The sequence below is a fragment of the Dendrobates tinctorius genome, unplaced genomic scaffold (genome assembly GCF_039654945.1).
Source record: "Dendrobates tinctorius isolate UK_male_01 unplaced genomic scaffold, ASM3965494v1 ptg000064l, whole genome shotgun sequence".
Classification (NCBI taxonomy): domain Eukaryota; kingdom Metazoa; phylum Chordata; class Amphibia; order Anura; family Dendrobatidae; genus Dendrobates; species Dendrobates tinctorius.
This window is the reverse complement of record NW_027361732.1, coordinates 1,096,409-1,123,332: the sequence shown is the minus strand read 5'-3', so window position 1 is coordinate 1,123,332 and position 26,924 is coordinate 1,096,409. Positions and strand designations below refer to the sequence as shown.

The following is a 26,924-nucleotide window of genomic DNA, read 5'->3' as shown; positions in this document are numbered from 1 at the left end:
CCAGTGCAGCGGCCAGACACGGACAGTGGCCAAAAGACAGTTTGTTTTTTTTCTTTTTTAGAACTCTGTTGCTGTCATCCTTCAGCGTTTCTGCAGACTTTTTTTCCCTATTCAAATGAATGGCACACAAAAATGCAAGTGAAAAGGCTGCAAAAACGCTGAATATTTCCTGCCAACACTGTAGATCAATCTGCAGCCATGGTTCGTGTGAACAGACACTACAGGGATTTTCTGAGAATGTAAAAATAACTAGCATGAAATGATAAATCCCCCGCGGCTCCAGCACTGATGCTCTGGGGCCTCTGCCAGTCTCAGCACTGGGCTGCAGGAGTCTTATGGCTTCGGGGGTCTCTGCCAGTCTTAGCACTGGGCTGCAGTGGTATTGTGGCTCCGTTGGTCTCCGCCAGTCTCAGCACTGGGCTGCAGTGGTCTTGTGGCTCCAGGAGTCTCCGTCAGTCTTAGCACTAGGCTGCAGTGGTCTTGTGGCTCCGTGAGTCTCCGCCAGTCTTAGCACTGGGCTGCAGAGGTCTTGTGGCTCCGTGGGTCTCCGCCAGTCTCAGCACTGGGCTGCAGTGGTCTTGTGGCTCCAGGAGTCTCCGTCAGTCTTAGCACTAGGCTGCAGTGGTCTTGTGGCTCCGTGAGTCTCCGCCAGTCTTAGCACTGGGCTGCAGAGGTCTTGTGGCTCCGTGGGTCTCCGCCAGTCTTAGCACTGGGCTGCAGTGGTCTTGTGGCTCCGGGGGTCTCCGTCAGTCTTTGCACTAGGCTGCAGAGGTCTTGTGGCTCCGTGGGTTTCCACCAGTCTTAGCACTGGGTTGCAGGGGTCTTGTGGCTCCGGTGGTCTCCGTCAGTCTTAGCACTAGGCTGCAGAGGTCTTGTGGCTCCATGGGTCTCTGCCAGTCTTAGCACTGGACTGCAGTGGTCTTGTGGCTCCGGGGGTCTCCGACAGTTTTAGCACTGGGCTGCAGAGGTCTTGTGGCTCCGTGGGTTTCCGCCAGTCTTAGCACTGGGCTGCAGGGGTCTTGTGGCCCCGGGGGTCTCCATCAGTCTTAGCACTAGGCTGCAGAGGTCTTGTGGCTCCGTGGGTTTCCGCCAGTCTTAGCACTGGGCTGCAGGGGTCTTGTGGCTCCGTGGGTTTCCGCCAGTCTTAGCACTGGGCTGCAGGGGTCTTGTGGCTCCGTGGGTCTCCGCCAGTCTTGTGGCTTCACCTTATATTATAGCTGCAAAGTGAATAATAACCATCAGGGTCCCTGAACCATTGGCTACAGAGCCAGAAGTGATTTAGCAGAGTAGTTTGGGGGACATGTAAGACTTTTTTTTTTAATCACTTTTTATTCTGCTGTTTGTGAGGTAGGGTGTAGAAAAAGACGGCAATTCTGCTGATGTTTTCTATTATGTGACTGTACAGCCCCCTTCACACGGCCTATCATATTTTTCACAGATGCCACATGTCCCCTATTTGACCTACAGTGCTGCACTCATGTCCATGTTTTCCCAGCAGCCCAGATGACAAGGGCCAATACAAGTCTATGGGTCCATGTAAACAAGCCGTACGTGTGCTGTTCCTGTGTTGTACGTGTGCCGTCCGTGATTAACATGCAAAGTATATGAGAAGCTTTGTAATTTCATTTCCATTATCCATACCGAAAAAACACGGATGGCACATGGGCGGCACACTGATTGAAAACACTGCTGACACCGATATCGGTGTAAGGCCTCTTTCACACTTCAGTTTTTTGCAATCAGTCACAATCCGCCAGGTTTTGAAAAAAAACGGATCCTCAATTTTCTTTTGAGGATCCGTTTTTTTCCCCATTGACTTCCATTAATGGCGGATTGTGACGGATTGCCGTCCGTTGCATCCGTTTTTTTTGAGGATCCGCCAAAAGTTGCTGTCCGTCACCATCCTCAAAGATTTGAAAACGGAGCTTGCAACGTTTTTTTCTCTGGCGGATCCTCCAGACACTCATTTAACCCGAAATTCTCTCTCTCTCCCTTTCCCTCTCCCTCTCTCTCTCCCTCTCTCTCTCTCTCTCTCTCTCTTTTCCAGGCTGCGATTCCCTTAAAATTCTTCATTTGTCAGATCCGTCAAAAAAACGGATGGGTGGCATCCGTTGTCATCAGTTCTAAAACGGATCCAGCATCCGTCCTTTTGGCGGATTTTGACTGATGCAAAAAACTGAAGTGTGAAAGAGGCCTAAGACGTACGTGTTTTATATGGACATGGGGTCCCCACTTTGAATTTTGCCTAGGGCCCCAATTTGTCTAAAACCGGCCCTGGCAGTCTCATGTTATGTTATGGGGTTGTTTTGCTGCTGGAGAGACTGGTGCACTTCACAAAATAGATGAGAAAAGAAGATTATGTGGAAATACTGAAGCAACATTTCAACACATCAGCCAGGAAGTTAACCCCTTAGTTTCAGAGGCAAATTTTAAAAATCAAACCAATGTCACTTTATGTAGTAATAACTCTGGAACGCTTTGACAAATTCCAGTGATTTTGAGATTGTTTTTTCGAGACACATTATGCTTTATGATAATGGTAAATTAAGGTTGATAAGTTTTGTGTTTATTTATAAAAAATATCAGAAATTTGACAAAAATATAAAAAATTAGCAATTTTCAAACTTTGAATGATTATCCGTTTAATTCAGATAGTCATACCATACAAAAACCCTAATAAATAATATTTGCCACATGTCTGCCTTACATCAGCACCATTTGTAAAATGTTATTTTATTTTGTTAGCGTTTTAGGAGGTTTAAAAATGTAGCAGTAATTTTTCATTTTTTCATGGAAATTTACAAAATTATTTTTTAGGGACCTATCTTGGTTTGAAGTGAGTTTAGGGGTCGTATATATTGGAAAACTTCCAAAAGTGATACCATTTTAAAAACAACACCCCCTGACATACTGAAAACTTCTGTCAAATAGTTTACTAACCCTTCGGCTGTGTGCCCACAATGCGATTTTTAAGCGTTTTTGCCGCGATTTTCGGCGCGAAAACGTTTAAAAAACTTGTACAGAACGCACCCCATGCATTCCTATGGCATTCCGCACATGCTGTACTAATTCTGCGCTTTTTTCTGCGGCGGAATCGCATCGCGGAAAAAAACGCAGCATGGTCATTCTTTTTGCGGAATCGCAAAGAATTGCCGCGATTCCGCACCCATAAGAATGCATGAGAACCGCTTACTTCCCGCATGTGGCTATCTCCACCATGCGCAAAGTTAAGCGTCTCATGTGCGGTTGGTACCAACGATGTGGAGGAGAGGAGACTGTCCTCCAGGCCCTGGGTACCATACCCCTGTAAAAAAAAAAAAAGAATAAAAAATCGGGGTATATTTACATTCCGGTGTCACTCGCAGCCTTCCCGGGTGGGCCTCAGCGTTCCCAGTAATGACTTGCGGCAAGGTCCTGTGATGAAGTAGTCTCGCGTGACTCTAGCGGTCTCGTGAGATCGCTATAGCAACGCGAGACCAACGTCATCACAGGTCTTGCAAGGCATCGCTGGGAACGGGAGCATCGCTGAGACTGCGCAAGACGTCGGAAGGTAAATATACCCCGATTTTTTTAATTTTTTTAATCATTTTTAACATTCTATCTTTTACTATGGATGCCGCATAGGCAGCCTCAATAGTAAAAAGCTGGTCACACTTGTCAAACACTATGTTTGACGAGTGTGACCAACCTGTCAATCACTTTCCAAGCGATCCTTCAAATCGCTTGGAAAGTGCTTGAATTTCGCACGCGAAAATTGCGGCAAAATTGCGAACATAATCGCGGTAAAATCGTGCGGGGGGGGAAAAACACGCGTTTTCTGGGAAGGTGTCCGGTTTTGAGTGTCCGGTTTAAAGCGCTACGTGGGCACATAGCCTTCAGGTGCTTTTCTTTGTTTTTGTTTTCAATGTTTTATTTATTGAAAATTATTGGCAACATGACAGCAATGCAGTAAATCCAACAATGCAGGCGTAATACAGCACAAGTAAACAATACAGTGTTCAGAGGACTGTGCCGGTCTCAAGAATGGTTATGAAAAAGCTGAAGATTGACCAAGTCTACAGGGATGTAAACACCCACTCCGCCGTCAGAACATCGTTACCATGAAGAATGATCAATTCTTACTTGTTATTAACACATAATCATACATTTGGAACAGAACTGGTGCCCCAATGTTCAATAATAAACCTTCTGATGAAACAATTGACTTAGTAGGAACCAAATCAGGGCCTCAGGTGCTTTTCAGGAATTAATGCAAAGTGACATGACAGGAATGAAAAAGTTGATTTTTACCACCTAAGTGTCACTAACTTCTTAACATGGCACTACAGCCAGCAGACTCTAAAGCCGCATGTAGTCCTCGACTTACGACGTTGATCCGTTCTTACGCGGCGTCGTAAACCGAATTTCGACGTAAGTCGGACCATACGTTCATACAGTACTGTACCATAATAACAGTACTGCAAACACTTAGCCTATCCATACACCTATCCTAACACAGTACCTTACATAATTAGCAATAATCATAGGTACAGTAAAATATTGTGCAGTACAGTACGTTTATTGAAATACTGTACTGTAAGTGCTGTAACAGTAATAAACAGTGTACAGTACTGTAATAAACAAAGATAACAATTCCAAAGAGAGAACAGGCTTATTGGGAAGAAGCTGCAGAAGGTGCTGGAGGTACAGGATCTGTTGCAGGATCTATTGCAGGCCTCTCTACCTTCTTGAAGTACTGCTGCAGGTTAGTTTGGAAGGAGACCATCTTCTTCTCCTCCAAGATCTCCTTGTAACACCTAAGGGAATCCATGACTCCTCTGGCAACCCTAGTGTACCTTTCCATGTTGGGATCCTCAGCCTCAAACCTTGACAACCCTTCCTCTATCAGGGCAAAACCTCCTGCCAAGCCCTGCCTTGTAAATCTCTTAGGTTCTGGGGTTGGTATGTCTTCCTCTTCCTCTATCATCTGCTTCTCCAGTTGAATAAGGTCCTCAGCAGATAACTTCTCTCCATGAGATGCCAGTAGCTCTGTGACATCATCCTCCTCCACCTCCAGATTCATTGTCTTAAGGGCCTGTCACACTAAGCGATATCGCTAGCAATATCGCTATAACTTGTGACGTTATAGCGATATTGCTAGCGATATCGCTGTGTGTGATACTTACCTACGACCCGCTCCCCCACTGGTTATCGCTGATCGCGCGAGAACGTCATGGACCGTTTCTCGTCGTCAGCTTCCTGCGGCGCTTCCTGTGGAGAGACGAGCGACGCGTGAAGCCGGGTGGGAGGACGCAGGATCGCCTAGTGTGACATGTAAGTAGCGACCCCCGACCCCTGCGATGTCGCTGGTGAGATCTGCCTGTGTGGCAGCTCACTAGCGACCACTTAGCGATGCACCAGCGATCCTGACCGCATCATATCGCTGGTCGGGATCGCTGGTGCATCGCTAAGTGTGACAGTACCTTTACTTATATCAACAACGTTCTTTATGACACTAGTCACTGACTCTTGGACCTCTGTGACATCATTCACAAACTGGGGACACAGTTTTTCCACACACCATTCATACTGGTCTGCTTAACCTCATCCCAGGAATCAGCAATGTTATTCACAGCATCAAGGATGTTGTATGTTTTCCAAAAGTCCTTTAGAGTCAAGTCCTTTTTCTTTTCAGTTGCTGCTAAAGCTTTACCAATGACCCTTCGGAGGTAGTAGGCCTTGAATGTAGCAATGACTCCTTGGTCCATAGGCTATATTAGGGCAGTGGTATTAGGTGGAAGGTAAACCACCTTGACATTAGGGTTAAAGTCATCCAGATGGGCAGGGTGTCCAGGGGCATTGTCCAGAATTAGCAACACCTTAAAGGGGATATCCTTGGAGGTACAATACCGCTCCACACCTGGCACAAAATGGTGAACCAGTCATCAAACACTGCAAGTGTCACCCATGCCTTCCTATTAGACTTCCAGATGACTGGTAGTTGACCCTTCGATATGCCCTTGAGTGCCCTTGGATTCTCAGCCTGATACACCAGCATGGACTTCAGTTTGTAGTCGCCAGCAGCATTGCCCCCAAGAAGCAAAGTCAGTCTCTCTTTGCTGACTTTATGACCTGGTGCTGACTTCTCCTCCTTGGCGATGTACGTACGGTTAGGCAAACGTTTCCAAAACAAGCCTGTCTCATCCACGTTGAACACTTGTTGAGCACAGTAACCACCCTCCTCAATTATCTCAGCCAATGCTTTAGGAAACTCAGTTGCTGCTTTCTCATCAGCACTAGCAGCTTCACCTTGCACTTTAATGTTATGGAAATTGGCACGATCCTTAAACCTCATAAACCAATCCCTACTCGCCACAAATTCTTCACTTTCACTTCCTTCCCCCTTTTCTCTTTTCAACGCCTCAAACAGTCTCCTAGCCTTCTCCTGAATAACCATAAGGCTCACAGGGATGCGGCGTTGATTTTGGTCTTCCAACCAAAGCACCAATAATCTTTCCATCTCAATAATAAGCCCACTACGCTGCTTTGTTATCACTGTCGCTTTCATAGGAGCAGATCCTTTCACATGTTCAAGGATTCGATCTTTATCCTTGATAATCGTAGCGACAGTCGAACGACTAAAGGGGGTTTTACACATAGCGATATCGCTAGCAATATCGCTAAAACGTCACTGGTTTTGTGACGTTATAGCGATATTGCTAGCGATATCGCTATGTGTGATACTTACCTCCGACTGGCTCCCCCGCTGTCCATCGCTGATCGCGCGAGATCGGGCGGCTCCATTTCTCGTCGTCTGCTTCCTGCTGGGCTTCCTGCTGTGACGACGAGCGACGCTGGACGCGGGCGGGAGGACGTCAGGATCGCTGTGTGTGAAAGGTGAGCATCGTCTGCTTCATCGCTGCTGCATCGCTGTGAGATCTTCCTGTGTGGAAGCTCACTAGCGATCATTTAGCGATGCACCAGCGATCCTGACCGGGTCGGATCGCTGGTCGGATCGCTAGTGCATCGCTAAATGTAAAAGGGCCTTAAGTCCTAATGACCTGCCAATTTCTGTTGGTGTTTCCCCCTTATCAGATCGCCTTATGATATCCACTTCACCTCCATGGTGATCGCATTCCTTTTCTTTGATGCACTGGTATCAGAAGAGTCTGGCTTACGTTTGGGAGCCATAAAGAAGGGCGTTATGGCGTGCAGGAGACTCGTCTTCCTCGTGTAACCGGGTACAGTGTGCAGTACTGGACTCTATTCTTCCGCTGCTGCACGTAGTTGCACGTAGTTCAACTTACGACGCAAAACCGCGTAAGTCGGAATAAGGTGTCGTATAAAGCGTCGTAACCACGAAACGACGTAACTCGCAACCGTCGTAAACCGAGGACTAACTGTATTTGGTCGTGAATTGCCATGGCAAACATCAGGACCACACAATCATGATCTCAGGGTGCCGATGGGGATAAAGAGGGAGACCCTACACTCTTTTAAATATTAATATGATACAGTCACTATTTACAGCAGCATCTAAGGAGTTAAACAGATTTGGACGGTGACAACACTGATCATGGCTGATGCAGCAAGTTGTTAGCTATAGTGTACAGCCGACAGCTGCTGGATTATCACCTGGATGGGGATGTTATTCTTTTATATCTCAGGTCAGTTAAAAGACGTATTGGCGGTCATTAAGGGGTTTAAAACGTGGGCGGAAATGCGTCTTCCAAATGGACAATGACCCGAAGCATACTGCCAAAATGGTAACAAGGTGGCTTAAGAATAACAAAGTCAATGTTTTGGAGCGACCATCACAAAGCCCTGATCTCAAACCTATTGAAAATTTATGGTCAAAGCTGAAAAGGCCGGTGTGAGCAAGGCAACCTACAAACCTGGATCAGTTACACTAGTTTTGTCAGGAGGAATGGGCCCAAATTCCAACCAACTATTGTGAGAAGCTTGTGGAAGGATATCGCAAATGTTTCACCCAAGTCATTCAGTTTAAGGGCAATGGTACCAGATACTAATAAAATGTATGTAAACTTTTGACTTTACAGTAAGTAATAAAAATGCCTTAAAACATTCTCACTCATTCTGACACTTGGCAAATATTAATAACTAGATGGAGGCCCGATGCTATTGCATTGGGAGTGCGGTAATGTCACAATGGGGGCAGGCTTTGCAGCGTTGAGAATCTCTCCCCCCATGTGCTCACCCACCTATCCACTCTCTCTTTTCCCATGTGCTGACTTCTCCTGTCTGTGCTCTTTTCTTTGACCTGTCTACCTCATGTGCTATGCCTCTCGTCTGTTGTCTCTTTCCTTCCTGTGCTGTGTTCTCCCCTCCTGTGCTGTCCCGTTTGAGCTGTCTCCCCCTGTGCTCTGTTTCTCTCACCTCTGTGTCTGACCGTGTACAGAACATACCACAGCTCCTGGGTAGGGGAGGAAGAAAAAGACAATACTGACATTACAGCAGGAGATCGCAGAGGATACATTTTGTGAGGTAAAATATTGTTTAAAAACAGTCAGTGAAATATTTTACCTCACAAAATGAATCCTCTGTGATCCCCTGCTGTAATGTCAGTATTGTCTTTTACTTCCTCCCCTGCCCAGGAGATGTGGTATGCTCCATACACGGTCAGAAACAATTTTTAAAACGAACTTTAACTTGTGGGTAAACCCTTTTAATGTGACCGGCTTCCTCTGCCTGTAGACACGTCGCAAATCTGCCGCTGGGATCAGCCGAATTATTCACTGCGCCTGTGCGGAATTCGCGCAGGCGCAGTGCGACGGTGTTCCGCTGGTGGTACCGCGCAAGAGGCTGCGTGAGTGTGTGAGTGTTAGTATGAGAGTGAGCGTGTGAGTGTGTGGTGCGTACGGCGTAAAGAGTGTGTGTGGTGCGACGGTGTTCCGCTGGTGGTACCGTGCAATAGGTTGGTACCAGCAGCAGTTTCCATATTGAGACACCCAACACTTGGGTGTCCTAATATGGCGGTCAGTGAACTTCCTCCGCTTGGAATTCTGGGATATGGTGACATCTGGACAGAACAGGAAATGAAAACATTACAAGGCAATTATATAAATAGACTATAGTAATCCTAATTTACCTAAAACAGGAAAAGTTTATTCTGATTTCATGTCAGATACTGAGGAAAAGCATGCATATGTGTCTTCTTATATAGTGTATGTAAACTTCTAGTTTCAACTGTATGATCACTCTGGTGGAGTAGTAGTTTTGTCTCTCCGGGGTCACATTATTATATGATCACACAGGTGGAGTAGTAGTAGTGGCTGTCTGGGGTCATATTATTATATGATCACACTGGTGGTGGAATAGTAGTGTCTGTCCGGGGTCACATTATTATATGATCACACTGGTGGAGTAGTAGTAGTGTCTCTCCGGGGTCACATTATTATATGATCACATTGGTAGCATAGTAGCATAGTAACATAGTTTTGAAGGCTGAAGGAAGACCTTATGTCCATCTAGTTCAGCCTATTTTTAGTGCAGCTGTTCTGCATTGTTGATCCTGGGGAAGGCAAAAAACCCACAGAGTAGAAGCCAATTTTCTCCATAGGGAAAAAAATTCCTTCCCCTAAGCTGGGTCAACCATCTACCTATAATATTCTGTTATTCGTAAGCTTCTATACTGTTACTCACAAGAAAAGCATCCATTCCTTTCTTAAATTAATTCAGTGACTTGGCCATCACCACTTCCTCAGGAAGAGAATTCCAGAGCCTCACTGCTCTTACCGTGAAGAACCCTCTTCTATGCTGGTGCAGAAATTGTCTTTCCTCCAAATGAAGAGAATGCCCCCTTGTTCTTGTCACAGTCCTTGGTACAAACAGTTCATTGGAGAGATCTCTGTATTGCCCTCTGACATACTTGTACATATATATTAGGTCTCCCCTAAGTCTTCTCTTTTCTAGAGTAAATAGACCTAATTTTGATAACCTTTCTGGGTATTGTAGTGAACCAACTCCATTTATCATTTTAGTAGCCCGCATTTGAACCCTTTCAAGTTCAGTAATGTCTTTCTTTAGCACCGGCGTCCAAAATTGCACACAATACTCCAAGTGTGGTCTGACGAGTGATTTGTACAGAGGGAGAATTATGTTTTCATCTCGTGTCCCCAGACCTCTTCTAATGCATCCCATGACCCTATTTGCTTTGGTGGCAGCTGCCTGACACTGGGCACTCCAATTTAGCTTCTTATTGACTAAGATGCCTAAGTCTTTTTCCATGTCTGATTTCCCCAGCAGTTTCCCATTTAGTAAGTAATTGTAGCATCTGTTTCTCCTTCCCATGTGCATAACCTTACACTTATCTGTGTTAAACCTCATTTGCCATTTTTCAGCCCAATTCTCCAATTTACTCATCTGTCTGTAGTTGCAAACTGTCCTCCTTTGTGTTAACTACCTTCCATAGTTTTGTATCATCTGCAAATACTGATATTTTACTGTGTAAGCCATCCACTAGATCATTAATAAATATATTAAATAGTAGGGGGCCCAATACAGAACCCTGTGGTACCCCACTAGTAACCCTGGCCCAATCTGAGTATGCACCATTAATAACCACTCTTTGTTTTCTATCACTAAGCCAGCTACCTACCCATCTACACACATTTTCCCCTAGCCCAAGCTTTCTCATCTTACTTACCAATCTTTTATGTGGGACTGTGTCATATGCTTTAGAGAAGTCGAGATAAATGACATCCAATGATTCTCCTTGGTCCATTTGAGAGCTTACATCCTCATAGAAGCTGATCAGGTTAGTTTGACAGGAGTGATCCTTCATAAATCCATGTTGATATGGAGTTAAACATTTATTAACATTGAGATATTCCATAATGGTATCCCTTAGAAACCCTTCAAAAATTTTACCCACAACAGATGTTAAGCTTACCGGTCTATAGTTTCCAGGTTCCCTTTTACACCCCTTTTTGAATATTGGTACCACATTTGCTTGCCGCCAATCAAAAGGAACAGACCCTGTTTCTATAGAGTCTTTAAATATAAGGAATAGAGGCCTGTCTATCACATTACTTAACTCCCTTAATACCCGAGGGTGAATGCCATCAGGGCCTGGTGATTTGTCAATTTTAATCTTACTAAGGCGGTTCTGCACTTCTTCCTGGGTTAGGCAGGTAATACTTAATGGGGAGTTTTCATTATCACTCTGCATTTCCCCTGGCAAATCCTTTTCCTGTGTGAACACTGTTGAGAAAAAAGTATTTAAAACATTTGCTTTTCCCACACCGCTCTCTATGATTTCACCCTCATTGTTCTTTAAAGGGCCGACACCATCAATTTTAATCTTTTTACTGTTTATATAATTAAAGAATAGTTTGGGGTTTGTTTTACTTTCCTTAGCAATGAGTCTCTCAGTTTCCACTTTTGCTAAATGTATTTGTTTTTTACACATTTTATTTTTTTCTCTATAACTTTTTAATGCTTCTTCATTGCCTTCTTGTTTTAGCTTCCTAAATGCCTTGTTCTTGTTATTTATTGCCCTTTTTTACATCCTTATTTAGCCACATTGGTGTTCTCCTGTTCCTAGCCCTTTTATTTCTGTACGGTATGGCTAGCTCGCAGTGGGTGTGTAAAACTGATTTAAATATTTCCCATTTATTTTCTGTGCTCCTATTTTTGAGGACATTGTCCCAATCAATTCGGCGAAGGTCCTCTCTAAGCTGATCAAACTTTGCTTTCCTGAAATTCAGCGTTTTTGTAACCCCCTTCCAGGGCACCTTACTGAAGGACAAGTGGAATTGTATTATATTGTGGTCACTGTTCCCTAGGTGCCCATCCACTCGTACTTCTGTTATTCTATCTGGCCTGTTGCTTAAAATTAAGTCCAGAAGGGCTGTCCCTCTAGTTGGGCCCTGCACAAGTTGTGACAGATAATTATCCTTGGTCACTGACAGAAATTGGTTTCCTTTCTGAGATACGCAGGTTTCAGTTTCCCAGTCTATGTCGGGGTAGTTGAAATCCCCCATAATAATCACCTCATTGTGATTTGCTGCTTTGTCTATTTGTTTCAATAATACATTTTCAGTGGTTTCTGTTATATTTGGTCGCTTATAACAAACCCCTATGAGGATTTTATTACTTTTCTCTCCTTGTATCTCCGGGGTCACATTATTATTTGATCACACTGGTGGTGGAGTAGTAGTAGTAGTGTCTCCAGGGTCACATTATTATATGATCACTCTGGTGGAGTAGTAGTAGTGTCTCTCCGGGGTCACATTATTATATGATCACTCTGGTGGAGTAGTAGTAGTGTCTCCGGGGTCACATTATTATATGATCACTCTGGTGGAGTAGTAGTAGTGTCTCCGGGGTCACATTATTATATGATCACTCTGGTGGAGTAGTAGTAATAGTGTCTTCGGGGTCACATTATTATATGATCACTGGTGGAGTAGTAGTAGTGTCTCCGGGGTCACATTATTATATGATCACTCTGGTGGAGTAGTAGTAGTGTCTCCGGGGTCACATTATTATATGATCACTCTGGTGGAGTAGTAGTAATAGTGTCTTCGGGGTCACATTATTATATGATCACTGGTGGAGTAGTAGTAGTGTCTCCGGGGTCACATTATTATATGATCACTCTGGTGGAGCAGTAGTAGTGTCTGTCCGGGGTCACATTATTGTATGATCACTCTGGTGGAGTAGTAGTAATAGTGTCTTCGGGGTCACATTATTATATGATCACTGGTGGAGTAGTAGTAGTGTCTCCGGGGTCACATTATTATATGATCACTCTGGTGGAGTTGTAGTAGTGTCTCCGGGGTCACATTATTATATGATCACTCTGGTGGAGCAGTAGTAGTGTCTGTCCGGGGTCACATTATTGTATGATCACACTGGTGGATTAGTAGTAGTTTCTCTGGGGTGACATTATTATATGATCACACTGGTGGAGTAGAAGTAGTAAATTCAAAAAAATGTCCCCAAGGACTGGGAAAAACCATTAGGTGCAAACATATATTCCCATTAAAACTTCAATTTTAATTGATATTTGGCTAAAAATTCACAAACCCAGTGTAACCGATAACACAAGCAAAAAAACAAAATAACCTGTCGTATGTTTGCACTTAATGAAGTGTGTCTCCGGGGTCACATTATTATATGATCACACTGGTGGAGTAGTAGTAGTGTCTCCAGGGTCACATTATTGTATGATCACACTGGTGGAGTAGTAGTAGTGTCTCTCCGGGGGTCACATTATTGTATGATCACACTGGTGGAGTAGTAGTAGTGTCTCCGGGGTCACATTATTGTATGATCACACTGGTGGAGTAGTAGTAGTGTCTCTCCGGGGTCACATTATTGTATGATCACACTGGTGGAGTAGTAGTAGTCTCCGGGGGTCACATTATTGTATGATCACACTGGTGGAGTAGTAGTAGTGTCTCCGGGGTCACATTATTGTATGATCACACTGGTGGAGTAGTAGTAGTGTCTCTCCGGGGGTCACATTATTGTATGATCACACTGGTGGAGTAGTAGTAGTCTCTCCGGGGGTCACATTATTGTATGATCACACTGGTGGAGTAGTAGTAGTGTCTCCGGGGTCACATTATTGTATGATCACACTGGTGGAGTAGTAGTAGTGTCTCCGGGGTCACATTATTGTATGATCACACTGGCGGAGTAGTAGTAGTGTCTCCGGGGTCACATTATTGTATGATCACACTGTTGGAGTAGTAGTAGTGTCTCCGGGGTCACATTATTGTATGATCACACTGTTGGAGTAGTAGTAGTGTCTCCGGGGTCACATTATTGTATGATCACACTGTTGGAGTAGTAGTAGTGTCTCCGGGGTCACATTATTGTATGATCACACTGGTGGAGTAGTAGTAGTGTCTCCGGGGTCACATTATTGTATGATCACACTGTTGCAGTAGTAGTAGTGTCTCCGGGGTCACATTATTGTATGATCACACTGGTGGAGTAGTAGTAGTGTCTCCGGGGTCACATTATTGTATGATCACACTGGTGGAGTAGTAGTAGTGTCTCCGGGGTCACATTATTGTATGATCACACTGGTGGAGTAATAGTAGTGTCTCCGGGGTCACATTATTGTATGATCACACTGGTGGAGTAGTAGTGTCTCCGGGGTCCCATTATTATATGATCACACTGGTGGAGTAGTAGTGTCTCCGGGGTCACATTATTGTATGATCACACTGGTGGAGTAGTAGTAGTGTCTCCGGGGTCACATTATTGTATGATCACACTGGTGGAGTAATAGTAGTGTCTCCGGGGTCACATTATTGTATGATCACACTGGTGGAGTAGTAGTAGTGTCTCCGGGGTCACATTATTATATGATCACACTGGTGGAGTAGTAGTGTCTCCGGGGTCACATTATTGTATGATCACACTGGTGGAGTAGTAGTAGTGTGTCCGGGGTCACATTATTGTATGATCACACTGGTGGAGTAGTAGTAGTGTCTCCGGGGTCACATTATTGTATGATCACACTGGTGGAGTAGTAGTAGTGTCTCCGGGGTCACATTATTGTATGATCACACTGGTGGAGTAGTAGTAGTGTCTCCGGGGTCACATTATTGTATGATCACACTGGTGTAGTAGTAGTAGTGTCTCCGGGGTCACATTATTGTATGATCACACTGGTGGTGGAGTAGTAGTAGTGTCTCCGGGGTCACATTATTGTATGATCACACTGGCGGAGTAGTAGTAGTGTCTCCGGGGTCACATTATTGTATGATCACACTGTTGGAGTAGTAGTAGTGTCTCCGGGGTCACATTATTGTATGATCACACTGTTGGAGTAGTAGTAGTGTCTCCGGGGTCACATTATTGTATGATCACACTGTTGGAGTAGTAGTAGTGTCTCCGGGGTCACATTATTGTATGATCACACTGGTGGAGTAGTAGTAGTGTCTCCGGGGTCACATTATTGTATGATCACACTGTTGCAGTAGTAGTAGTGTCTCCGGGGTCACATTATTGTATGATCACACTGGTGGAGTAGTAGTAGTGTCTCCGGGGTCACATTATTGTATGATCACACTGGTGGAGTAGTAGTAGTGTCTCCGGGGTCACATTATTGTATGATCACACTGGTGGAGTAATAGTAGTGTCTCCGGGGTCACATTATTGTATGATCACACTGGTGGAGTAGTAGTGTCTCCGGGGTCCCATTATTGTATGATCACACTGGTGGAGTAGTAGTGTCTCCGGGGTCACATTATTGTATGATCACACTGGTGGAGTAGTAGTAGTGTCTCCGGGGTCACATTATTGTATGATCACACTGGTGGAGTAATAGTAGTGTCTCCGGGGTCACATTATTGTATGATCACACTGGTGGAGTAGTAGTAGTGTCTCCGGGGTCACATTATTATATGATCACACTGGTGGAGTAGTAGTGTCTCCGGGGTCACATTATTGTATGATCACACTGGTGGAGTAGTAGTAGTGTCTCCGGGGTCACATTATTGTATGATCACACTGGTGGAGTAGTAGTAGTGTCTCCGGGGTCACATTATTGTATGATCACACTGGTGGAGTAGTAGTAGTGTCTCCGGGGTCACATTATTGTATGATCACACTGGTGGAGTAATAGTAGTGTCTCCGGGGTCACATTATTGTATGATCACACTGGTGGAGTAGTAGTAGTGTCTCCGGGGTCACATTATTATATGATCACACTGGTGGAGTAGTAGTGTCTCCAGGGTCACATTATTGTATGATCACACTGGTGGAGTAGTAGTGTCTCCGGGGTCACATTATTGTATGATCACACTGGTGGAGTAGTAGTAGTGTCTCCGGGGTCACATTATTGTATGATCACACTGGTGGAGTAGTAGTGTCTCCGGGGTCACATTATTGTATGATCACACTGGTGGAGTAATAGTAGTGTCTCCGGGGTCACATTATTGTATGATCACACTGGTGGAGTAGTAGTAGTGTCTCCGGGGTCACATTATTGTATGATCACACTGTTGCAGTAGTAGTAGTGTCTCCGGGGTCACATTATTGTATGATCACACTGGTGGAGTAGTAGTAGTGTCTCCGGGGTCACATTATTGTATGATCACACTGGTGGAGTAGTAGTAGTGTCTCCGGGGTCACATTATTGTATGATCACACTGGTGGAGTAATAGTAGTGTCTCCGGGGTCACATTATTGTATGATCACACTGGTGGAGTAGTAGTAGTGTCTCCGGGGTCACATTATTGTATGATCACACTGGTGGAGTAGTAGTAGTGTCTCCGGGGTCACATTATTGTATGATCACACTGGTGGAGTAGTAGTAGTGTCTCCGGGGTCACATTATTGTATGATCACACTGGTGGAGTAGTAGTAGTGTCTCCGGGGTCACATTATTGTATGATCACACTGGTGGAGTAATAGTAGTGTCTCCGGGGTCACATTATTGTATGATCACACTGGTGGAGTAGTAGTAGTGTCTCCGGGGTCACATTATTGTATGATCACACTGGTGGAGTAGTAGTGTCTCCGGGGTCACATTATTGTATGATCACACTGGTGGAGTAGTAGTAGTAGTGTCTCCGGGGTCACATTATTGTATGATCACACTGGTGGAGTAGTAGTAGTGTCTCCGGGGTCACATTATTGTATGATCACACTGGTGGAGTAGTAGTAGTGTCTCCGGGGTCACATTATTGTATGATCACACTGGTGGAGTAGTAGTAGTGTCTCCGGGGTCACATTATTGTATGATCACACTGGTGGAGTAGTAGTGTCTCCGGGGTCACATTATTGTATGATCACACTGGTGGAGTAGTAGTAGTAGTGTCTCCGGGGTCACATTATTGTATGATCACACTGGTGGAGTAGTAGTAGTGTCTCCGGGGTCACATTATTGTATGATCACACTGGTGGAGTAGTAGTAGTGTCTCCGGGGTCACATTATTGTATGATCACACTGGTGGAGTAATAGTAGTGTCTCCGGGGTCACATTATTGTATGATCACACTGGTGGAGTAGTAGTAGTGTCTCCGGGGTCACATTATTGTATGATCACACTGGTGGAGTAGTAGTAGTGTCTCCGGGGTCACATTATTGTATGATCACACTGGTGGAGTAGTAGTGTCTCCGGGGTCACATTATTGTATGATCACACTGGTGGAGTAATAGTAGTAGTGTCTCCGGGGTCACATTATTGTATGATCACACTGGTGGAGTAGTAGTAGTAGTGTCTCCGGGGTCACATTACCCTGTGATCACACTGGTGCAGCAGTAGCTGTCCAGGGTCAGGTGCAGGGTGACCAGTCACAGGTCTCGTGTTGTCACCTGCCGTCACAAGCACATGACAGTCCTGCTCTGCGTCTCGGTGTCATCCCTATAAACAGTGTCGCTGCCTATGGAATCCCTCGTGCAGTAAATATGCCGAGAATCCCAGGGAAGCCTCCTGGCCGTGCTATATCCGCTGGGTGATGACGTTCATTGGGGTCTCCCCTCCCCTGGCTGCTATTTCAGGGCCGCGTCCCTCCAGCCGCCCGCCTATTAATAGAGCGTAAGCTATTAATAGATCAAACAATGCGGCCTGCGTCATAGGAAACGGCGTGCGTCACCAGATACATTCCAGCGACGTGCCGGAAAGGCCACGCCCCCTGTCGCCTTCTATGGAGAGCGGAGGAGAATCACCCGTGTGCGTCATGCTCCCCCTGTCCGAGGCCACGCCTCCCTGCGTCACAGAGGCTTTAATAGAATGTAGCGTGCAGGAGTGGAGCACAGTGAGCGGCGCAGGCTCGGGGAGACGGACTGAGCGCTGGAGGAGCTGGACAGCGGCAGCGCACCCTGCGGACAGCCCGCACCGGGGACCTCCAGCTGACACGTCTGGTATGTCCTGCCCGGCTATAGACACATCGGGGGTCTTCTCTGCTGGGGTCCTCGCATTGCACTTGATGGGGACTGCAGGCAGCGGTGCAGATGTTTGTGGCAACAGGTGCACAGTGTTCCAGCAGGCAGCAGCCCCTGGTGCAGTATTGGAGCCATGGCGGCAAGTGCTCTGCACCGCAGCTGTGTGCACCTGCACTTACTGTAGCCCCCCTAGGGTCAGATCTCTGGGCTAGGCTCCCACCTAGTCCCATCAGTTTAGGGGGCAGCTTTTTTGGTTCATCCTTATCATTTGAGTTTCTGTAGTTTTCCTGCACCTGGATAATCTGGATTTATTGGAATTTTTGCATCTTCTAATAACATGTGAGGTCCTGTCTGCAGGACACAGCGTATGGGGCTGGACTGTCTATCAGGAGCTCATCTCTCGCTCTTCCTTTGTTTTCCAGTGCAAAGTGCTTTGTTGGCTCTATGCAGCCTCCTATCTCCTCCAGGGAACAGTCTAACCTATAAGGCTCAGAAAGCGGTTTTATTGTGTCGGATCACAATGGTGGTTGTCATCCGCGGAGTGATAGAAAGCAGCGGTTTCACTGTAATGGGCATGGCTGAATGTTATGGTGAAGTTACAGATGGGTGCTGATGATGGTCTGGCTTTATGGCAACCTTATCAAGATTTTCAATAAGCTCCCAGTGCTGTGGCTTGTGCAGCTGCTGCAGAGCTTCTTGAGGCGTCGGTGCTGGGCTCGATTACGTACCGTTAGTTGTCGACGACGTAAAGAAGCCGTAAGCTCATTACCAAGTCTTCTTCCTAAGGATCTGAGCAGTCAGAAGTCCTTTATCCCGGCAGATCCTTGCTGGCTCTATATACGGTGAGACTACTGACCTAGTACTTGGCTATTTATGGTTTTACATTCACATGTATTTGGATGAATGCTGGGAGTTGTAGTGAATTGATGGCAAAATGGACATTACAGCTATAACTTTTTTTTTTTTGCCCTCATTTGCAATTAGAAATTTCCCTGACTATAAGAAAAGAAAAATGAAATCTTTGTTTTCCTCACTACATTCTTCTTGTAGCACTTACTATTCTAGTTTCTTAGGGTGGAAACATGACATCTTGTTACCGTAAGGCGTTTGTTTAGAGTTGCTGCATGTAATGGACATACGTGTCAGACAGCAGTCATTGACTGATAACCTGAGCCCGGCTGGCTTCCACCCAATTATTAGTAGTGTTGACAAGGAAATTTATGGCACTTTGTGCTCAAAAAAGACCTGACTGATGCTTCGTAATGTCAAAAGAGCCTGGTGTAGGAGAGCGTTTGCAGCAGAATTAGATCCCCTGTTTCCTACTGAAACCATACTAATGAGCCATTGCCTCTTGTGCCAACATTACTTCTGTTTTAGATCTGATTGTAGGTTACCACTATGCAGGGTGTGGGTGAGATATTCAAATATATTTTATCATGAAGGCAAGTGCAATGGTGTCCTCTACTGATTTACAGTATTTAGGATTTTTGTGTACTACAGTGGTGGGACATCTGACACATGGGGGAAACACGCACTAATGTCAACGGTGATAAGACTGTCTCTTTAATTTTTTTCGTGTATTATTTATATATATATATAATATATATATATATATATATATATATATATATATATATATATATATATATATATATATATATATATACGTATATTTTTTATTTTTTTTACATGATGGATATGTAATTATCTCATACAAGCCTAGAAGTTTGGCTGAAAACTTATGTGCATTAATGAACTTTTTCCTGTCTTTCTTTTGTTTTTTACAGAAATGCCCTGTATTCAAGCTCAGTATGGAAGTCTGTCTCAGTGTGCAGGCCCCAGTGACAGTTATGTTCAAGACATCCTAAACTCTGAGTTCACTAAGTTCACCATGGACCTTGTTAACAGTGAAATTGCAGCTTCAACCTCATTGCCCAGTTTCAGCACCTTCATGGACGGTTACACAGGAGAATTTGATGCTTTTCTGTACCAGATACCTTCTTCAACACCCCAGTCATCACCAAAGGTGGAGGAGTTTCAAGTGTTTGGCTGTTACCCAGGTTCTTTCACACATCAGGTGGATGAAACCATGTCATCAAGTGGTTCAGATTATTACGGAAGCCCTTGCTCCATCCCATCTCCATCTACGCCAGGTTTCCAGAATCCTCAAGTTCCTACGTGGGAGAACTCTTACAGAGCCTACTCTCCAACTCAGAATTTTGACAGCATGAGGCCATGGACTGATCAACAGAAAAACAGCATTCCACAGTCTTCTTTTTTCTCTTTTGGAACACCATCTCACAGCCCAAACGTGGCTCCTAATTTATTAAAGATGAACCAAGGTCCACATAGACTTGAACAGCAGGTTTTGGATCCTGATGTGTTTGCACTAGCACAGAGTTCTTCTGCCGGATTTCCCACTATCCCTGTTGGTCAGGGTCCCGTGGTACTGGATAACTCGGTTATATTGGACAGTCCACTATCTCCCTCTAAAGCACGGAGCCCCAGCTCAAATGAGGGGCGCTGTGCTGTCTGTGGAGATAATGCTTCATGTCAACATTACGGTGTACGAACCTGTGAAGGATGCAAAGGTTTTTTTAAGGTAAGCGTTTTCCCTTTGGTGTCTGCATTTATTGATTTTCATCAAACTTTGATTGCCTCACCTCTTAGTCTCCCAGTGTGCTCATTGCCCTGCAGACTTGGCAGGTGGTCTTGGCACATAAATTTTGGTTCTGAGCCACCATATCTTTGCACTACAGCTGATATGCGTTCCTAGGGATGAAGAAAAGGGGCTCGTCCCAAAACTGTCCTATGGTGTTAAAAACCAGCTGTCCTACCCGTGTACAGTTTCTTGGCCCGCTTTTACAGCAGTTGATCATCCCTGCTGCCTTTTCCTAACGTCAACTGAAAGGATTGAACTCTGGCAAATGGGGGATAAGAGGAGGAACCCAACACCAATTATACAGCAGATAGAAGAGTAGAAGTTTCCATTAGGCAGCAGGTGTTGGCACGGTGTGAAATAGACAGCCCTCCAGATCTGAGAACTAGAATCCTGCCGTCTATGTTAATCATACACAATGAGCTTTGTAGTGTGGATCTATTCTTGTGTACCCTGGTACTCGGTGAATTTAGTGGGAATGATATACTGCATACAGAAAGGAAGTCTTTAGTAGCCTTCTTAATTTTAGGAAAAAATGTCTTAAATTTCTATTATGTTTATGAATTATGCATTCATCCATACACCAGAAATTATCACACGCCTCATAGTAATACATTATCGATCAGTCTTTTATGGAGGGAAACTGACATATCCATCTAGAATTGTTGAGCAGCCAATACTTCTTCGTAAGGAAACTAGTTGGTAGTAATTGTCTACAAGTAATCTAGATTTCCTAAAAACGTTGAATTCAGTCTGAAAGGATCATTGTTTCTGGAGTTCAAAATTGTCGATCAGTTAGGGTGCATTTAGACGTCCGAGAACAGACCGCAATGCATGGACTGGCCACGGGTCCCGTGACTGGTGTGTGAGACCTTGATAGAAACATATGAAGCTGTCATGCTTGGGTAGGGAGACCCACGGCCAGTCCAATCACTGATCAATTTATATGGATATCTCAATGCGCCCTAAATCAAATAGTCTGATTTTATTGCTTTCTGGCCAGTGTAGTAAAACTCTACATTACTATTCGCTACAAGTGACTTCTGAGAAGCAAATCGGATGCTTTAGAAGAGATGCTCAGCTAATTAAGATAGGTGAATCGCTCCCTTTTGCTTGGAGCCAAATGTCAATTTGATATTAGGAACAGTCCGACACTAGAGAAATGTTACAAAAATAAATAGGAACAGACGGGGCTTTGTGTTGGTCTGGCATCTTGCTTCCCCTGACAATTGTTCCCTTTTCTCCCCACAGAGGACTGTACAGAAAAATGCCAAGTACATCTGCTTGGCTAACAAGGACTGTCCCGTGGACAAAAGGCGCAGGAATCGCTGCCAGTTCTGTCGGTTTCAAAAATGCCTAGCAGTGGGAATGGTAAAAGAAGGTATGTACTTAATATATTTTGTCACGTGTCCATAATAAATTCCCATTTCAGCTTTGAGATGTAATAAAAATATGCTTGTGTACAAATTGCAGAATTTATTTAGTCCCATTTGAGAGGGAGAATTTATAAAAATTGGGGGGGAGGGAAATGTGAAATGTTAATAGATGGAGAATTATTACATCTTTAAAAAGGTTGGCTGGTCAATGGAAAAAAATGAGTAACATCTCTTCTGATCTCCCACCACTTCTGTTTTGATGCTTCCTGATCCCAGTTGACATGTTGAGAATGCCAACCACTGGCCAGAGGTAGCCCACCTCATCTGCTGAGCAGAAATTCCTGCATGTCGACCAAGGAGCAGAGACCAGCTGGATCAGCAGTGAATTTTGCATATTTTATTTTTGGTAGGGAACCTTTATTTAAAAAAAAAAAAAAAAAAAAAAAAAAAAAAAATCTGCCATGCAACCCCTTTATTTTCTGGTAGATACCACCTCTCACTGACTAACAATTCTAGAATTTGTACCTAAAATAAAAACTTTAGTCCTTTTTTGTACAGATGTTTTGCATTGGGTTTTTCATAAAAACGTACCAAAACTCTGTTCCTCTTTTCCAGCTTGTACTAACCAGGAATAAATTACGTGTTTTTTGTTTTCTAGTTGTACGTACAGACAGTCTGAAGGGCAGGAGGGGTCGCCTTCCTTCAAAACCAAGACAAGTTTCTGACTCTTCTCCAGTTAGTCTCATCAACTCCCTGGTGAGAGCGCATATAGACACCATCCCCAATTCTAGCAATCTGGATTACTCCCAGGTAAGTCATTAAGGTTTTCCAAAGTGGAATAACCCATATTGACTTGGGTGATATGCAGTATATTCATTTTTTTTAGTCCAATGACCTATTCTACTGTTATTCATATTAGTACCAAGAGAATGTCCCCGTTCTGCTGGAGAAGGAGAATCCTGTTGATGTGCAGCAGTTCTACGACCTTCTCTCTGGTTCTTTGGAAGTCATCCGAAAATGGGCAGAGAAAATCCAAGGCTTTGCAGAGCTTCCGAAGGAAGACCAGTATCTTCTTCTGGAGTCATCTTTCCTGGAACTTTTCATCCTTCGACTTGCTTACAGGTATAGCATGTGTCGCGTGCTAGAAAACCTATCTCCTTTTGAGCTGCTAATCCTGTTTTCAACGTTTGGTAGAACATGCAGAAATAAATGCATTCAAAAAATGTTGCTACCATCATAATGGAGAAATCACCATCTCCTTGAAGAAGGCAAGCTGATACAAGGTTATATATAGATTTATGGGGTCCAATTTGTTGTAACTGATTTGTATGTTGAAAAAAAAACAAAGTTTACCTAATTATATTCTTTTATAAAGTAATGAACGAAAACAAAAAGTAGAATTAATGTCATTAAGCACTTTGCACCAGATCACCTTAAATTGTCTTCTTTTGATTTTTCAACACCAGTGCTATATAGGAAGATTATTTGGTAGGAAAAACTGGTACTCCTTGTTTAATCTTGACTTTATTTTCTACCAACAGCTCGAAACCTGAGGAGGGGAAGCTGATCTTCTGTAATGGCGTGGTGCTTCATCGCATGCAGTGTGTTAGAGGGTTTGGCGAGTGGATAGACTCTATCATTGACTTCTCACACAGCCTCCAGCGTATGAACATCGACGTCCCATCATTTTCCTGTCTCTCGGCTCTTGTTATCATCACAGGTAATCCCAAAGCTTATACTAGAGCATTTCTAGTTAGACAAGTGTTTCAACTTGGAACTACAATTTTTCATTTTATCCTTCTTCTGTCGACAAAGATATTGATTATCTTTATGGTACAAATCTCTTGTTCAAATTGCCCTATTCCTACGGATTACCCAAACTACAAATCTAAGACTCTTCCCTGGCGGTTGATGTTGGGGGAGAGATAATACTTACATTTGTATGGGGGGGAAAAAAAACGCCATGAGGGCGCTTCTAGATACTGAGATGTCAGTGTTGAAGAGCAAATGGAAGATTCATTAACCCTTTACTGACATATGACATGCTGGTAACTGCTGCAGCATTTACAGGGTGCATCCAGAGGGGCAAGCTGTTCTAATTACCAGTCAACATGCCTGCAAAGCAGTTGCAGGACGTCGATGGTTGCTGTGACAGCCAAGGGTTTACTGAAGACCCCCATGCCTGTCATGACAGTACTGCATTGAAAGCCATCCTGTTGCTTTCATTCATAGGATTTTTGCTATTTGCAGCAATACTGTGGGATTTCTATGTACCGCATAAGCAATCAGAGGTTCAAGTTCCCTAAGGAGAGTAACAAATACATTAAAATTAAAAGTTTTTATAAAATGAAGTTCAAATCTCCCCCGTTTTCCCCCACTAAAAATTAGGAATTAAAAAGACAACTTTTTTTTTTTTACTGCTATGTCACTGTATGTGGAACTTTTTTTTTTTTTTTTTTTTTCCCTGCTTTCGCATCAATTACATGATACAATGGATGGTGTCATTCCAAAGTACAACTCGTCCTGCAAAAAACAAGTCCTCATACGTCTATGTCGACAAAAAAATAAAAGGTTCTGGGTTTTTGTAGGAAGGGGAGGAAAACAAAACTGAAAAAAGAAAATCGCGTTGTCGAACAAGTTTCAAAAAACATGGCTGTGCAATAAAATATTCTGGTTTTATTTGGAGTTTGACTCATTTCAGGGTGTATATACTCTTGGAAACAGTGAATATTTTGCTGCATAGCCATCTCTTCAATGAATCTTCCATCTGCTCTGCAACCTTGACATCTTATTTTGTTGTTCACTGAAGGTGTTTGTTCCATACTGCCATACGATAGTACTATTGGCTCTAGTGGGACCTTTAAAGCGTTCATCACAAAAAATTGACTATAGTGCAAATCACTGCAGTATAATATTTCTAAGTCACTCTTTTAGCAATTTCAGCTGCTAACCAACTACTGGAATTTTATGCTGTGGGCTACACTAAAATATCCAGTGTCCTGCCTGTCACGCTTGGGTACCGTCTTCAGTGCTCGAGCCAATGCTAGAAGACCCTATGACGTGCGCTCCTACACTATAAAGATGGTATCTTAGCAGTTAGAAAAGGACGAAGCATATTTTAGTGACTACTTCTGTTTCTTGACAGAAATCTTTTGATTTTCTCTATTACATGGGGAGAGAAGGATCAGGCATGTTAAATTTCAATTATTCCCAATGGAAATGGGCCACCACCAGAGGTGTCTTGCAGTGCCTTATTCCTCCCTCTCCCCATTGAAAACGCATGCATGTTCAGCCATACTGAGCACAAATGTATGCCGCGAGTTTATTAGGAAAAGTTGGTGGCCAAATGTACATTCGGATGACTGTTAAGAGTATGGGTAGCTTTTTAAAATGAGTTGAAAATTGAAATGGGCGACAGTGTTGACCATCTAGCACAAGGTGTGGTCTGCATTGTCTTCATAATCGTTGCACGCTGCCTTTTATATATTACTTGTTCCTTTTGATTCTTGTTTCATACACTAATCTCACCGTGCATCTGAGATTGTATGGATGCAAGGGATCACTTAGTACAAGGCCAGTGCAGAGAGGAACCTTTAATATTGTGTATCTGATTTTTACTACGAAAGTCCTTCTCATTTATATGTACCACTCCACTGATGGCAGACAAAAAATATATGGACTGCAATAAATCTCTACTGCACACATTGTAAATGTCGCATCTACCATTATTAAGTTCTATTCTTTCTTCTATTACAGACAGACATGGCCTGAAAGAATCCAAGAAAGTAGAAGAGCTGCAAAGCAGGATCATTAATTGCCTTAAAGAGCATGTACCATCAAGCCTGATTGAGCAGAACCGATCCAACTGTCTGTCCAAGTTACTGGGCAAACTTCCTGAGCTCCGCACTTTGTGTACGCAGGGTCTCCAGCGTATTTTTTACCTGAAGTTAGAGGACCTTGTACCACCTCCTCCTATTGTGGAGAAGATCTTCATGGACACACTGCCCTTCTAAACCAGCACTGCACTTTTCATTTTGTTCTTACGCATACAGAGAAAAGGAAACCCACGTGTGGACAGCAGAGGATCCTGTTACAAACTTGTGAGACCTTTTCTTTGATTTTAGGTGCCTAACCCAGTTATCTTTTTTGTCTTTGGGATTTTCTGGGTCTTATCTGAAGACTTCATTTTTATTATTCTATAATATCCAGATGTGCCTTTGGCTTAAAAAAAAGACTTTTTGTGTTCATCTTTTGTTTCACTTGTAAAAGTATTTTTTTAAATACTTGCAGAATTCATTGGACTCTTACACTGCCTTTCTTACCACACTCCGGGACTGGACCAGTCCTTTGTAAAAGACTTCATTTCAAAATCTAGAGGGGAGAAACAGGCGCCACCTCCCCTCTCCGTTATCCCATCTGTCCTGCGACAGGCCGAGAGGGATGGATCCCATTTCAGTCACCGCCAGTTTGTAAAGTCTTGTACATAAAATGAAGCGTGAACTGTACATAGTATTAAATACAAAGCTACCCCTTGTTATGGTCACTATGGTTTTCACAGTGTTCTGGACTGTGTGTAAATATGTGTAATTTTTTGAATAGAAACCTTTATATTTGTGTATCCTACTGGATTTACAGTATGTGTTTTTCTGATTAATATATATTTAATATATTGAATAAAAAATGCTGTAATAGTATTCAGCCATCCCTTATTAATTGCTTTTCTATATGTAAATCAATTGGGGCACCTGTAGAGTTTGTGTAGCTGGAAGTTTGTTATAAAAAGACACTCGTAGAAATGATGTACTCCTTGTCATGCCTATACCGATGGTGCCATTTAATGGCTCACAGAGAGGGTCTGTTGGTTGATAGACCCTACTTGTGGTTATTGTACACTTTTGCTGCAATGTATACATATAAGGCCAGGTGCAGACAGGCGTATTCTCGAACGGAGTGTGATCCGACAAAACATCAGATCACACCCGGCCAATGTTGTATGAGGCCGTGCACATGGCAGGTTTTGTGTGTTTAAATCTTCC

General features: G+C 43.8%; 1 protein-coding gene across 2 annotated transcripts in view; it reads left to right on the top strand.

Annotated features, from left to right (window-relative positions):
- NR4A1 (nuclear receptor subfamily 4 group A member 1) overlaps positions 1–26,582 on the top strand; it is a 75,246-nt gene extending 48,664 nt beyond the window's left edge. The window contains exons 1-7 of one of the 2 annotated variants that reach the window (XM_073580231.1): positions 17,597–17,832; positions 19,641–20,455; positions 21,764–21,893; positions 22,547–22,698; positions 22,808–23,010; positions 23,430–23,608; positions 25,645–26,582. In XM_073580231.1, the coding sequence (XP_073436332.1) occupies positions 17,616–17,832; positions 19,641–20,455; positions 21,764–21,893; positions 22,547–22,698; positions 22,808–23,010; positions 23,430–23,608; positions 25,645–25,901 (1,953 nt within the window). In that variant the 5' untranslated portion in view covers positions 17,597–17,615 and the 3' untranslated portion in view covers positions 25,902–26,582. Of the gene's footprint in view, positions 1–17,596; positions 17,833–19,640; positions 20,456–21,763; positions 21,894–22,546; positions 22,699–22,807; positions 23,011–23,429; positions 23,609–25,644 lie in introns of those variants that run through there. The other variant, XM_073580232.1, reaches the window with a different exon arrangement.
- Positions 26,583–26,924: the final 342 nt, after the last annotated feature.